Source organism: Puntigrus tetrazona, unplaced genomic scaffold (genome assembly GCF_018831695.1).
Source record: "Puntigrus tetrazona isolate hp1 unplaced genomic scaffold, ASM1883169v1 S000000401, whole genome shotgun sequence".
In the NCBI taxonomy this organism is placed as follows: Eukaryota; Metazoa; Chordata; class Actinopteri; order Cypriniformes; family Cyprinidae; genus Puntigrus; species Puntigrus tetrazona.
The window spans coordinates 364,431-380,000 of NW_025048054.1; the positions used below are offsets into that span (position 1 = coordinate 364,431).

A 15,570-nucleotide genomic window follows, 5' to 3' on the forward strand; every position below is an offset into this window, starting at 1 on the left:
TGTGTGTGTGTGTGTGTGTGTGTGTGTGTGTGTGTGTGTATGCGTATATATAATAAATGATGATAATAAATCATTAATTTTTTCTTCTTTTTTCCATTTTTAGTCTAACATTAACACCAGTGTTGTTTTAGCCTTTTTTACATCCTGTTACGTCTTTTTTGAATGTTTTACATTTTATGTTTATTTGCTTTTGTCATTATTTTTTATTGTTCTTAAATATTATCGTTTAGGTTTATTTTCTTTTTACGTCAGTTCTGTTTGTCATTTTCATTTTGATTCACAACTGGTCAGATTTGAGCACTTGTTTCAGTTAATCGCAAAACTTTAATATTTTTTTTAGTTTTACAATTACAGCCCTCGTCTCCAGGCAGTGAGACGCTGGCATATCTAGCTTTCGGTCATGATATCATATTCTACACACGGAGCGGTTACAGGAAGCACAGTTATGATGCGTGTTAGCCGTGATGTCTCTCAAGTGACCACTTATGATCAGGTGACCCGAGATGGATGATATTACAGGGCCTCGGGGGACACTTACAGTCAGTATTTCAGTTCATAGGGCTTGAGCTGTCAGAAACACCACAGAGGCTTCGGCACAAATGTAAAACAGACTCTGAACTCTCTGTTCTCTCCTGCGCTCCGTCAGAGGGAGGAGCCTATCTCCCAGCCAATCACAGGCCGGAGGCGGGACAGAGAAAGCGGCGTGGACACGGGTTACCCGGGGTCAGCAGAGACGGAGCTGGACGTCCAAGAGTGAGTCCGCAGCACACATCTGCCGAAAACACGACTGACAAACAGAAAAAAGCCCTCAAACTGATGGTCTGGAGAAGCGTGTGCATGAAAACACATGTGAGATATAAAACAGTGCGCTCAGAGTAAATCAAAGCGTTTTTCAGGACGTCGCAACCAGTTTGAACACACTCGTAATTCTGAATATTTTCCATATGCACCATAAAAATGCATTTTCAGTGTTTTTTAGGTAAAGCTGATTGTTTGAGCGTGTTCACAAGAATTGACCTCAGATTTCACATTTAATTTAATGTGTTATTCATTTTTTCTTGTTAACCTAATTGTGAAATCTCTCTCTTCTTAGAAAAAATTTTATTTTTTTATTTTTTAGCCTTAAATTATAATATAAAACATTATTTAAATTTTTTTTGTCTATATCTGTCTGTTTTTATGGCGTCATATCAACATGAGTGTTATTTTAGAATTATTTACATACTCTTATAGTATTTGATAATATTTTAAAAAAGTTTTTTATAGTTTAATTTGAATTCTATTTCAGTTTTTTTGTATTAAATATATAATTTTGTTTAATATATTATATATTAATTTTATTAGTATTTAAACTTTTTGTATAAACTTGTTTTCAACCGAAAATAGCTAAATAAATACCCAATAGTTTCTAGGCCAGTCGCAATAACAACAAAAGCACTGAAAAGTCCCATATTTAAGCGTTTCCAGATAATCGATTCAGAGCTTTTAAAGATGCCAGAAGCGATTACAAAAACCACACCAGTGACTGAAGGCAGCTAAATAGAGTTCACAGATAGAAATGCGGTTCTGACGGTGTGGTGTGGTGTTTGTTCTCAGCGCTCATGAAGCCGAGGAGACGTCTGAACGAGAAGAGACGGTGATGTCTGATGAACAGATCCGAGACATCAGACGCACATCTACAGACGGTCAGATTCCTCTACTCTGACTTTTCTGTTTTATTAAATAAATAAATAAATAACACACACACACACACACACACACATATATATATATATATATATATATATATATATATATATATATATATATATATATATATATATATATATATATATATATATATATATATATATATATATATATATATATATATATATATATATATATATATATATATTTATTTATTATATATATATATATATATATATATATATATATATATATATATATATATATATATATATATATATATATATATGCGTGTATATATATTTATTTATTTTGAATAAATATCAAATTATTTCTATCAATATATATTTTTGTGTTTAGAAAAACATTAGTTTGATTATGATTCGCAAACTAATTATTATCCCATGTTAATTAAAAGCGTATTTTCTATTCTTGTTGATTGTCGTTTTGTTTACAGACGAGAGCAGCTCTTCTGATGTCACCGAGGCATCATGGACCAATCAGAGCAGAGATCACAGAGATCAGGTGACTGTCTGCTGCCCAATCAGTCTACAGAGATCACTAATGATTTCATACGTCACTGATATTGAATATTTACCATTCAACCAATATATATTATTTATAACTAAACAATTACCTCAAAAACAATAAATTATATTTATTTATCATTATTTAATACTATATTTATTTAGTAGTATTAATAATAATAATCTTAAATGCTACTTTATCAGCAAAGATTATTTGCCAATACTTATCCTTAATATTGATTTATTTCAGTAAATAATATATATTTTAATTAGTCATAATACATATTATAAAGATGTGTTATGATCATTTTCTTTTCACATCATAAGGTTTATATTCAAATCAATATTTATTAATCAGTAATATGTATTCATTCTATTGACAATCTGATATTAATTATTATTTAATATAATATTATTTATCATTAATATCCATTTAATAAGAATTTGTTTAATAATGAATAATTCAGTTACGGTTAATATTAAGTTAATAATGTACTAATACAGTTATTGGTGGGTAATACGTTAATAATATTTATGATAATTATTATTTATTCTTATTATTAATGTTTAATAATAATAATAATAATAATAATAAATTCTATGTCAATATTTGTCATTATTAATACCAATTTAACAGTACAAATTTATTCAAATATATAATTACTAGTGCTGTCAAATGATATATCGCAGTTGATGTTTTTGTTTGCATAGTACATGCATGTTTACTGTGCATATTATGTATACACATAAAAAAATATATATATATTTATTTATTTATTTTTATTTATTTTTTAATTATTATAATTTATTTATTTTTACTTAATAATACATTTTTCTAATAATTTTTGATTGTTGTTGTATAAATAGTTATTTTTAATATATGATATCCTTTGTATATGTATTTATTTAGTTTGTTATTTGCACTAGCCGTATGATAAGCAGGATATTGTAGAGTTCTCCAGTGATTAGATGAGGTCCCTGATGTTTCCACAGGCTTTAACACTGACTGATCTACAGCCTCCGGACCCAGGTGAACCCTCCTCACAATCACAGTGAGTCTGTGCAGGTCTCCTTTAACCCTTGACACTTGAAGACGGTAAGCAGAGCTCAGGCGCTCACGTTACGCTCATCTGTGTGTGTGTGTGTGTGTGTGTGTCTGATCTCGTTTCAGATCCGAGGGAAAACACGTCTCCTGTGCGCCGCTGGACAGGTGAAGATCATCTAATAGTCTAAAGTGAAGCGTAGCGTACAGTTAAAATAATATACCTCTCACTATTATTATTATCATTAGTTATAGCTAGTTAGTTTGGCTTTCTAAAATAACCGACCCTATATCTAAAAAAAAAAAGTCCTAAGTTTGATTAATTAAGAAAACGTGTTGCAGCTGTTAATTTTGAACGATTCTGTTTTCCTCTCAGACCTGAGCTCTCGGCTTCAGACGGAGCACCGTTACCCATGATTCCCGGCGGCGCAGCACCTCACAGCGAGCCCCAAACACACACAGACCCCGTCAGACAGCTGCTACAGGACGAGCTCTTCAGGCTGGTGCAGGTACGTCTGCCCACAGCATTCTGGGTAACGCTTTTCTGTATTTTTACGTTAAATGCATGAATCTGCTGCACTGTAAGAAAGTCTCTACATTATATAGTACCAATATAGTAAAGATTATGCAACTGATTGTAAAAAAAAAAAAATAATATATATATATATATATATATATATATATATATATATATATATAAAAAATATAATTACTTTATATACTTATACTTTGTTCTTAATTTCAAATTTGATATAATATATAGACAGGCTTATAATCACATCTCGTTATGAATTTTGTCCAAACAATGATGCTAAATAAATTGAATAAATAAATAAATAAATAAATAAATTAAATTTAAATTTTGAAAAACTATTAATAATAATAATAATTTACTGATATAATTTTTTATTAATATATAAATATTTATTATTAATATTTGTTAATATTTAATCGCTTTTTATTTGATAACAGTGATTACATTTATATTTATAATCCATGACATGTACAATAATAATAGCTATTATTATTATTATTACTACTACTGCAAACAGTTAATACATAGAAGAGATGTTAAAGAGAATTGTTTGACATGCTTTGACAGTAAATGGCATAAAACACAATGTTATTTATATTATTCTTTTTGTCAGTAATATTTATCAATATTGTATATATATTTAACAAAAATAACAATGTGTCAATGATTGATTTAATACATTTTATATATGTATTAATAATGTATTTAATATCCATTTTTATTTGTAATGTGTATTTGTCAAAAAGTATTATTTGTAATTATATGTAAATCTCTCTCTCTCTCTCTCTCTCTCTCTATATATATATATATATATGTGTGTGTGTGTGTGTGTGTGTGTATGTATATATATATATATATATATATATTTATATATATATTTATATATATATATATATATGAAATAATAATTACAAGAGTTGTTACAGAGTTTTATTTGACAATCATTAGCACAAAAACTAGTGCTGGAGATCTTTTATATAATTGTAAAATTTATAAAATGTGTTTTATAAAAATTCTAAAATTCTAAAAAGTATTTTCAGTTCATGTTCAAATCTTTTTCGGCCATCAGAGTCATTAAGTAATTAATAGAAAACGCTGATATAAATGTTTCAGTGCCCAAACGTTTTCTGTTTTTTTTTTTTTTCCGTTTCAGCTTCAGCAAATCAACTTCATGAGTCTCATGCAGGTCGTCGGAGCGTCTTTCTCAAACCTGCCGCTGTCTCAGTCCAGTGCAGCTGCATTGCCGGCCCAGAGCCAGTCTCTTACCCAGAATGCCCAGCACACTGCGTGTGACCACACCAGCCTCCCAACAGCAGCCAGCGGAGAGGAAAGGGTTAACATCACCCAGGACGTGAATTCAGCATCTGATCTCAATCCACGTAATGAGAGTAAGCGGAGAAACACAAGCCGCAAACCTCAGGTAATATCACCCGTTATACAAATAATATCGGTGTTATGTTAGCATTTTTTACTTGGTGAAAATAATATTTTTGAATGATGTTTTTCTATTTTCATATTTTATTTAGTTTTACGTCATTTTTATCATCTTTGAAGATTTAGTTCATGTTTTTTATACATTTATATTTGACTTTTATGGTCATTTAAAATACATTATTTAATTTTTTTATACATTTATATTTGACTTTTATGGTCATTTAAAATACATTATTTGATTTCCATTTTATAATGTTTTTGGAATATTATCTGTAATAGTTTATATTGTATAACATAACGTATTTTTAGAAACAGAAAATGCGCAGTATTTATTTAGAAAGCTGTGCATACATTTTTAACCTACCTGTTAAATAGATTTAAATTGTATTGAAATGTTGTTTTTATTATTTATAACTTTTTTGTATTAACTTTAATTTTTATATTAACTTTTGATAACTAATTAAGAGAATATAAAATATTGGTATACGGCAATAATAAAAAAAAAAGATCTATTTATCAATATTTTCTTGTATCCATTGATCGTGTATTTATTATATATTTTTTCAGCAATATTATTTATTTAATAATAATAATAATAATACTAATAATAATAATCAACTAGTTTTTTCAATATTTATGCATTTTTATATATTTATATTTATTAATAATAATAAATTATTATTTGTCATTTGATTATGTAGTATAATTTGCCAGTATTAATCAATATTAATATGTGATTTTATTAATAAATATATGTATTGATTCAATATAAGCATATGTAATGACTGATATTTGAAATAATTATTATAATAATATTTATTAATCAGTATAATTAATTTATTATTAATAATAATAATTAGTTGTTGTTATTATTATTATTTAGTTAACAATTTATTTGATATATAAATAATAATACTTATTTAATTATCATATTTAATTTGATTTACCAATAATAATAAAATATTATGGTCATTAAAAATGTATCTATAATAATCTGTGTGTATGTATTTATTGATGGAATATTTATTAATTAGTATTTGACTTGAATCTCTCCCAGGAAGTCCAGCAGTTGCTCATTGGCTCGGACTGGCCGGAGGACGGTCCCCCTCAGGGCAGGGGCCTGATCCCGACGTCCCGAGGGCTTCTGACCACCGCTGGAGCTCGGACACACGGACTCAGACTCCTGCAGCTTCCTCCGGCTCCCGTGAGGCAGGCCTGGGCCGCGTCTGACCCCTCGTGTGTCCGGCCGGCAGCTCCGGCAGCTCCTCCGGCTCTTCCCCTGCTGCGCTTTCACCCGGACACCCAGCGGCCCGTCACGCTGCCTCGCGTCCCACAATCCACCACGGCAAGACTGCCCAGAGTTCAGCTGCTGCACAGAGAGCCGGATCCACCTGCTGCTGTGAGTCTCGTCTTACACCAGCAGCCGATTGTTATGGAAATACTTTTTGCTCACAGCTTTGTACGAGAGCGGAGTATGTCATAATAATGTTTTCGCTAAATGTATTAGTAACAATATCAATGGGAATAGTCATTTTTAAATAACATTTACTAAATGTATTAGATAATAATCATTACTGCTGAGAGTAAATAAATATTAATTTACTCATTACAATCATTTTAATTTTATATAATATATTTTATATCTGTTATGAAGACTTTCATAAAAGCAAAAATATAATTTCTTCACTGTATATTACAGTATATATATATATATATATATATATATATATATATATATATATATATATATATACATACACACTTTTTATTTCATGTAAAATATATTTTTTGTTTTCCTATTTACTCAGAATATTAATTACCTATAAATTATTTTAATATATTAATTTTGTACAATAATTTTATATTGTATTATTTAACTAATAATAATATATTATTATTGTTATTATTATTTTAATCAAGACATTTATAATTTATTTTTATTCCTTTTTACACATCCTCATGACTTTAATAATAATACATTTTTTCATCAGAATTTTAGATAATATAATAATTTATATAATTTATAGTTAAATATAAATAAATAAATTGCTTAATTTATAATTAATGTACTCGTGGTTTAAATAATAATTAAATGACTCAGAACAATATTTTTTTTTATTATATTATAACATTTTGAAAAATGCACAGCACTTCAACCAAGAATATAAAAATGAGAATATCAATAATAGTGTGATCAAACCATTAAATTATTAATTTTCGTACTAAAAACACAATATGCAATATTTTGACAGGTAAAGTTTTTGCTCATTTAATAGAATAACACCCATAACTTTATGGTAATATTCATATCTCTAAGATTCTAGTGGATTAGTGGATAGTGATCAGACACACACTGATGTTTGTAGGTCCGGCGCTTCAGCTCTGCTCCGCTACGAACGCCTCGTCTCATCCCGCTGGAGGAGCTGTCGAGACGGGCCCCAGCGACACACACGGGCCCCGGGGCCAGACTACAGCTCTTACAGACCGACCCCGTCCCCCAGAACAAGATCACAAGCGGCCCGTCCGTCAAGAGGTGACCGTGTTTTTTTTTTAATAAAATCATCTTTCCACTGATGTCTGGTTTGTTCGGATCAGATGATTTTCGGCTGAGATGCAACTATTTAAAATCTGAGGATGCTAAAAATAATCTAAATATTGAGAAAATCACCTTTAAAGTTGTCCAAATGAAGTTTTTAGCAGTCGATATTACTAAACATAAAATATTATGGTAGGAAATGTACAAAATAGCAACATTTAGTCATTTTGACCTGTGCTGTGTATCGTTGTCTGTTATATACCTGTGCTACTTAAACTAAATCCTACATATTCTGCCTTTGTGTTCGTCAGACAGAAGAGGAGAGAGGAGAAGAAGAAGAAGAAGGAGGACAGTACTGCCGTCACTTTCAGACCGGAAGACTCCATCATACCTCCGGAGTCTCTGGATCCCAAAACTGTATGTGTTTTGATGAACTTTTCCTTTCTGTAGAGTATGAGGGTGAAGTCGGTCATGTTGTGTTTGTTGTGTTTGTTGTGTTCAGCCTGCAGAAGACGCGCCGGACGAGACGGACGCCTACACCTCTCCTTCAGGTGAGCAAATCTGTTTCTGACAGTCATATTTAGCTTACTTCATATTCATTTGTAGGATTTCTTAATATTGTGAAAGTTTTTAAAACTAATATAAAAAAGTGAAAATATAAAAATGATTACCTAAAAATATCACAGATTTACAAAATGAGCAATTAAATATAAAGTATAATTATTAAGAAATAATATATATATATATATATATATATATATATATATATATATATATATATATATATATATATATATAATATTATTATATATATAAAAAATATATTTTAAATTATTTAATTAAGTATAACTAAATAGAAATATAAAAGCAATTTCTAAAATAAAATAAACCTGACAATATAAAATTAAAAGCTTTTGTTAATATTGTAAAAAGCTTTTAATTTTATATTGTCAGGGTTTATTTTATTTTAGAAATTGCTTTTATATTTCTATTTAGTTATAGTAATTTAAGTTTTTTTAAGTAATTTAAATTATTTCTTAATCATTATATTTTGTGTTTAATTGCTCATTTTGTAAATCTGTGATATTTTGAGGTAATCATTTTTATATTTTCACTTTTATATATAGTTTTAAAACTTTTTTATTATTATTTAACTTTTCTGTTGAGCTTTAATTTGTTTCAGTACTTCTGCTTAAGTTGACTTTATTTTAACAACATTTGTCATTTTCAGTTAGTTTTTTAAGTTCTTCATGTAACATTTATATAATTTTAAAGCTTTATTTCAATCGCCAAACCTGATTTTATTATGCATTTTGTCCGTTTTACGTCAAAATAAATGTTTATACATTCCATTAGAACATGTTAAATAAGTTAATCGTTTACTCTTACATCTTATATATTTAGTTGCTCATTTTTTGTGCAAGTGATATTTTTGATTCACAATTTGCATGATTCACAATTTTTATATTTTTGCATTTAATTTTAAAGTAATTTTACGTTCTGTTATTTATTATATATATATATATATATATATATATATATATATATATATATATATATATATATATATTCAATTTTTTTGAATGTTTTTTAGTTTGGTTAAGACAACATATGTAATTAAGTTAGGATTATTCATTTATTTATTATTTTTCAAAGTAATTTTTTATGTAATTTAAGCATGTATTTAGTTCCCAGCGGTAGTTTTCGCCGTATCAGCATCGCTTCCCGAGCTCTGCCCGTCTTCCTTGTGTTCTTCAGCTGTGGATGAACGTGCATGTGTTTTGCTCAGGCTGCTTTGACTCGGAGCTGTCCGGACAGCGCTTGTTGGAGAAGGCGTACATGTCCTCGGCCGAGCTGCATGCGTTGGCCTCCACTCAGAAGAGAGCTCCTGACATCCAGGACGCCTGCACAAACACCGACGCAGGTGCGTGCTCGGATCGCTGAGATCGTGTGCTTTAACTTCACCGATCTAACCTCTGCCTTTGTTTGCTCCAGAACCGCCTCGCTCCGTCACAGATGAAGCCGTTTCCGTCCAGCTTTCTTCTTCTCCCAGCATGCCGTCTGCTCGTGAGTTCGTCAGATGGATCCGGGGCCGGAACGAGCACTCGAGATCATCAATATTTAAATAAATTATTACTTTAGGCTAATAAATAAAGTTTCAGTAACTTTTTTAAACGTAGCTAAAGGGTTAAGATTTTTGTTTTGCATTAGAAACACTTTTTTTCTATTAGCATCAGAAGCAAAAATAAATAAAAGAAATAAAGATGGTCTACAAAAATAGCAGCGACAGAAAAATGGGGAAAATATTACATTTACACTGTAATTTGTCTAAAAAAAAAATGTATATATATTAAATATATATTTATATATATATATATATATATTATTTATATATATATATATATATATATATATATATATATATATATATATATATATATATTATATATATTTTATATTTTAAATATATATTAAAATATATATATATATATATATATATAAAATATATATATATATATATATATATATATATATATATATATATATATATATATTTATAATAAATAACTGAGAAAACTGAAGAATCCAGTCAGATGATGAAAAAATATGATGTATTAAAACTGATGTAGCTCGTTGTTTGTGAATGTCTCCGCTGTGTATCTGATGTGTTTCTCCACAGCTGAAGGAGGGCTGATAGACGTCGTTCCTGTCGTTCCTCCAGACGTTTTCCTGAATCTTCGCTACTCTAAAGAAAAATCATCAGATGCCGAGAATGCAGGCCCCGCGGAGTCTGGCTCGGAACTTGTAGGGAAACAATAAAACCCGTATTGTAGCGTAAGAACGCTTGAACGCTTTGAGGCTGAGGCTTCGGTCGTCTCTCTGTTCTTGTAGAATCCAGAGGGACGGAGGTTCATCAACGTGATCGATCTGACAGACGGCGCTCTGCTTCAGAGTCAGCCCTCATCTGCTCAGCTCCACCTACTAGCGGCGTCTGTCGTAAACCCCGCCCACAAACAGGACCTAAGCTCCGCCCCTGACGACACCGAGCCCTTCACTGAGAATCTGGAAGGAGAGGATCCAGGTACAGAAGCACTAATAAAACCATCTTTCAGTGCAGCGTTTTCGCCATTCGACCTACGATATAACTTAATATTTCAATAATAAGTGACAATTGATTCAATTGATTGGTGACGTGCATTTTTTGTAATGTTTTATTATGATAGTTTTGCTGCTTATGTTTACACCTGTTCATTTATTATTTTATTATAAGCCTGTAAGCCTAGTTTAAAGCGTGAAGCATTTTTTTTGTTGCAAGCGAATGAAACGGTGTCTAGTAAAGAACAAAATCTGCCCCAAAAAATGTTGTGAAAATTGTGTTTCGCATGATTTCCCAGGAAAAAAACTTTTTTTCATTAAACTGTGTCCATGTTTGAAGCAAACGGGGCGTGCAAAAGTCGCTAAAAATTAAATTAGCTATAACTAAATAATACAAACATTAATAGTACGCTAGAAAATATCGCAAAAACGAAAATGTATCCATTGACAGACTTTTATTTAATTTGTTTTACGTACACAAATTTGCTCATAATTAAATTAATAACTAGATAATTCAGGAAATGACGCATACTATGAAGAATCAAGGGTATTTTTTTTGGTACAAATTGTTGTTAGTTTATATGTGGAGTGTGTGTATATATATATATATATATATATATATATATATATATATATATATATATATATATATATATATATATATTTTTTTTTTTTTATGTGAAATAGCTTATTCACAATAGCGCTAAATAAAAAAATGCAATTTTTGTGATCCCTGTTATTTAGTTTCAGTTATTCTGCAAGGGGTATGAAAACTTATGATCACAGCTGTATATATAAGGGAGGTACGTGTATTGTTACGCTCCTGCTATCTGTGTTGACTGGTCTGATCCTCCTGCAGGTCCCTCAGTAGTGCGCATGCCTCCCGAAGTCGTTCTCGGCGGTGACCCCGTGACTCTGAGCGTCCTGGCGGGCGTTAGTGCTTCACCTCCGAGCGCTCTGGACCGGCTGGTGATGTCCAGGAGTCAGATCTCAGCGCGGCTGTCGGAGATGGACGCTCAGCTGCTCAGACTGCAGAGCATCGCTGATAACATCGACCGAGAGTTCGCCAGCACCAGACTGGTAAGAAGCTGCGTGATGAATAAACATTTAAAGGTGCTGTATGCAGAGGATTTCTCACTTGACTTGATGCGGGTTGCCAGATTGATGGCACCGACAAGAACAAGCGCACCTGACAGTAAATGAAAAACTGTAAAAAGTGTTTTCCGCCAACTAGCAACCCGGGGCGACAAAGTACAAATTGGGTAAACTGGCAGTAGGTGGGTTTCATGAACAAAAACAGAGACAGACATTCGGGCCCGGAACGCACATTCTGCCAAAAGGAGAATATTTGACTGTAGCATTGTTTTCCATATAAACAAGTATGGTTATTTAGCATATTTCTTAAATATCTGCAAACATGTTATGGCATTTTTGTGCTTTAGTAGAGTCAAAAACGTACATACAGCACTTTTTAATTGCTTGCATTGATTCAGCTTGAGTAATAAACGCAAGACTACGACCAGTGTTGCCAAGTCTGCAGAATTGCGGTACTTTAACACTGTTGCCGTGGGTTGTTTTTCATATCCGTGGGTTGAAGTGAGCCCGGTGACCCTATGTGTAGCCCCAGGAACGAGATTTTTACTGTTTTTTTTTTATTAGGTTTTTTCTATGCAAACCTGGCAACCCTGACTTAGATAATACGAGTTTTTATTGTAGTTATTAACATTTTCATTATTAAAAAGTATAAAATGCAGTTGTAACCAACAGCCTTTAGCACTGCTTGTTCTTTGTAAGAAGCCACATCAACTCGAAACTAATTATTTTAAATACTCGACTAATGTTTGGAGTAAAAACCACGTTAAAACACATTCCTTGTGTGTGTTTTGCCTTGGTCTCAAGTGTTTTGTGTCTCTTTTTTTGCAAAACATTTAATTGAAAACCATGAAAATATTCAATGATGCATTTAAGATCCACTGCTTTTTATTACTAGATGAATCAGTGTTTCTAAGAGAATCTGTTGAATGAATCATTCAAAGGCAAATGCGTTTTTAACAGCTGTTTTTTTCCAGCTGACAATAAAAGATGCACACATTGATAGGTTGAATTAAAATACGTTTCCTGACCGATTCAGCGGTTGTAATTGATTTTCGATTCCCGAGCCTAGCTGTGACTGTGCTCTCTTTCAGCTGGTGAACACTATTGAGACGCTGAGTCCTTCAGTGACGGAGAACAAGCCTCAGTCCAGCTCTCTCAGGGTCGTACGAGAAGGTGAGGCGGCTTCAGCAGCTTTATGTAGAGAAATAGAGGAGAACAGACAAAGTGGTTTACCGGTCCTGCTGAATGTGTGAACAGTGAGGAGTTACTGTCCTTCACCGCATCGTTTTGGAGCCACGGCCGACCCGGAGACACGAGACCGGGAGGTTTTATCTCCTTCTGCACTGATCCGAAGTTCAGCCCATCACGAGCGCTTTCCTCCGACAGGTACATGATCAACACGGCTTTCCATTAGAATCCATTCACTCAACCATCTCTATTCTTTTAAAATGATTTAAAATGACCAATAATATATATATAATAAATAATATATAATAATATATATATATATATATATATATATATATATATATATATATATATATATATATATATATATATATATATATATATATATATGTATATATATATATATATATATATATATATATATATATATATATATATATATATATAATTATTTTATTTAGGGCAGTTGACATTTTATTATTATTTTGAATTGGTTATAATTTTTATTTTTTCTTATTTTAATTTAGATTTTAGATTTTGCTGTTCGTGTGTTTCTTTAAAGGTTACTAGGTTGCTAGTTTATCGTTTCATTTTTAGTGTTAGTTTTTTTTAAACAACTAAAGCTAAAAATTACATACAAAAATCATGTCAAAAGCTGTGTTTAGAAAGACTAAAGAGGTTTAGAAGATTTTAAACTCGTAGCTAACAATTTAAGTGTTTAAGATAAATAAATAGAAAACGGACAAATAAACCCTAACTCAAAATATTAATAACATATACCATAATAATTTTCTAAAAAATGTAGTTGTTTTTTATTAAACACAAATTCAGACTGTCAAGAGTATAGACTTTAAAAACACACAGAAAATGAATTAATTGTTTAATAAAATTGAAAAATACACAAAAAAGCCTTCAAAATATCAATATGTACTGCATTAATATATATATATTTAAAGGGAAAAATAAACTTTCAAGTATCATATATATATATATATATATATATATATGATACTTGAAAGTTTATTTTTCCCTTTTAAATAGACACTGTATATGTAATAAAAATTCAGAAAGATGTGATGCATTGCTTTGTTAATATAACACAGGGTATGATCATTGCCTGGTCTTTAAAAAGCAAACAAAAAGCACAATAAATTGTAATATTGAATATTTACCTGTATTTAATTTTTTTTTAAAATATGTCATTCACTCTGATTTATAACAGTCTGTATTTTATGTGTTTGCTTTAATTTTTAAATATGTATATATATTTTTATTTAGCCCTCTGTTGCTGTTCGGTTATTTTTGTCTCATCTGGAAAAAAATGAACATTTTTGTTTTTTAATTTTTTATAACACTTGATAAAGGATGTGTCACTTTCTATATAAACACACATGCAAAAATCATGCAAATGATTTGAAAAGCTTAAACCGTCTTAAAAAATGTTGTATTGTTTAGTAGTGTGCTAAAACAAAATCTAAAAGCTCATTTTTTATGATAGTAACCTCAAATTCAGAGCACAACTTTAGATTTCTGGCTTTTAAGTTTTAAAATAGTATTTTTGTGCAGTCTTAATAACAATACATTTAAGCATTTTTAAGTTAATTCAGAAATAATCTAGCAAGTGGCTTTTTTTAAGAAAGAGCTTAAGGCTGCGCATTTAAGATTTATTACAGTTTGAGTTATTTTTATGCTCAAAACATGTTTCGCAGGTCATAAATGGATCATAAATATTTCGTTAATATAATTGGTACTATTCAAATCCCCTCAAAATAAAAAAATGTGAAATAAAAAACATTATTAAATTATTAAATTAAAATGAAATATGTCTCGAGAACAGCATTATTTCTTGCAGTCACACAGTGTTTTATGGATAAATTTGAACTGAACTGTATGTTTGTGTTTAAGGTTCCTCGGGGCTCTCTTTAACACGATCTGCTTGTTTTCAGTGAAACTGGAGCAGCATGAGCCAGATACTGATCCTGGTGAGTCACACACACGCTCACACACACACACACACACACACACACCTACACAGCGGACGTCATGGACGTGTGTGTCTCTGGTTGTTTTCCTGCAGATGTGATGGAGTCCTTGCTTGAGAATCCCGTGAAGTGAGTCTGAAGGATTTGACTCTTTCCGGCGGTGTCCTCTGTATTTGTCCTGATTTCGTCGTGTTTCTCTCTCTTCAGGCCGGCCGAGGACACTCTGGGGGTCAGCGGCCTCAGTGACGTCAAGGACATTTTGTGTGAGTTGATCAGAGACGGCGCTTTATCCCGATCAGCGCTGGATGTGTCCCGATCAGGAACGCTTCAGCCGAGCAGGTGAGATGATTAAAGTCAACTAATACACCTGTAGTAGACGCAGGATTTATTATTACCACAAAACTCTTATAGTTAAGTCATTCTTGAGCAGTTTTTGCTGTGTTGTT

At 31.1% G+C, this 15,570-nt stretch overlaps 1 protein-coding gene across 1 annotated transcript in view; it reads left to right on the forward strand.

The window, feature by feature from the left end:
- Positions 1 to 15,570, forward strand: part of cplane1 (ciliogenesis and planar polarity effector 1) — a 44,437-nt gene that overhangs the window by 22,761 nt on the left and 6,106 nt on the right. Inside the window, 21 exon segments of the mRNA XM_043231751.1 lie at positions 647 to 753; positions 1,597 to 1,685; positions 2,147 to 2,214; positions 3,210 to 3,268; positions 3,388 to 3,426; positions 3,635 to 3,767; positions 4,947 to 5,213; positions 6,285 to 6,626; positions 7,594 to 7,760; positions 8,075 to 8,180; positions 8,266 to 8,314; positions 9,553 to 9,687; positions 9,759 to 9,830; positions 10,444 to 10,568; positions 10,656 to 10,845; positions 11,719 to 11,939; positions 13,046 to 13,127; positions 13,212 to 13,340; positions 15,089 to 15,124; positions 15,220 to 15,253; positions 15,332 to 15,463. Coding sequence (XP_043087686.1) covers positions 647 to 753; positions 1,597 to 1,685; positions 2,147 to 2,214; positions 3,210 to 3,268; positions 3,388 to 3,426; positions 3,635 to 3,767; positions 4,947 to 5,213; positions 6,285 to 6,626; positions 7,594 to 7,760; positions 8,075 to 8,180; positions 8,266 to 8,314; positions 9,553 to 9,687; positions 9,759 to 9,830; positions 10,444 to 10,568; positions 10,656 to 10,845; positions 11,719 to 11,939; positions 13,046 to 13,127; positions 13,212 to 13,340; positions 15,089 to 15,124; positions 15,220 to 15,253; positions 15,332 to 15,463 — 2,582 coding nt within the window.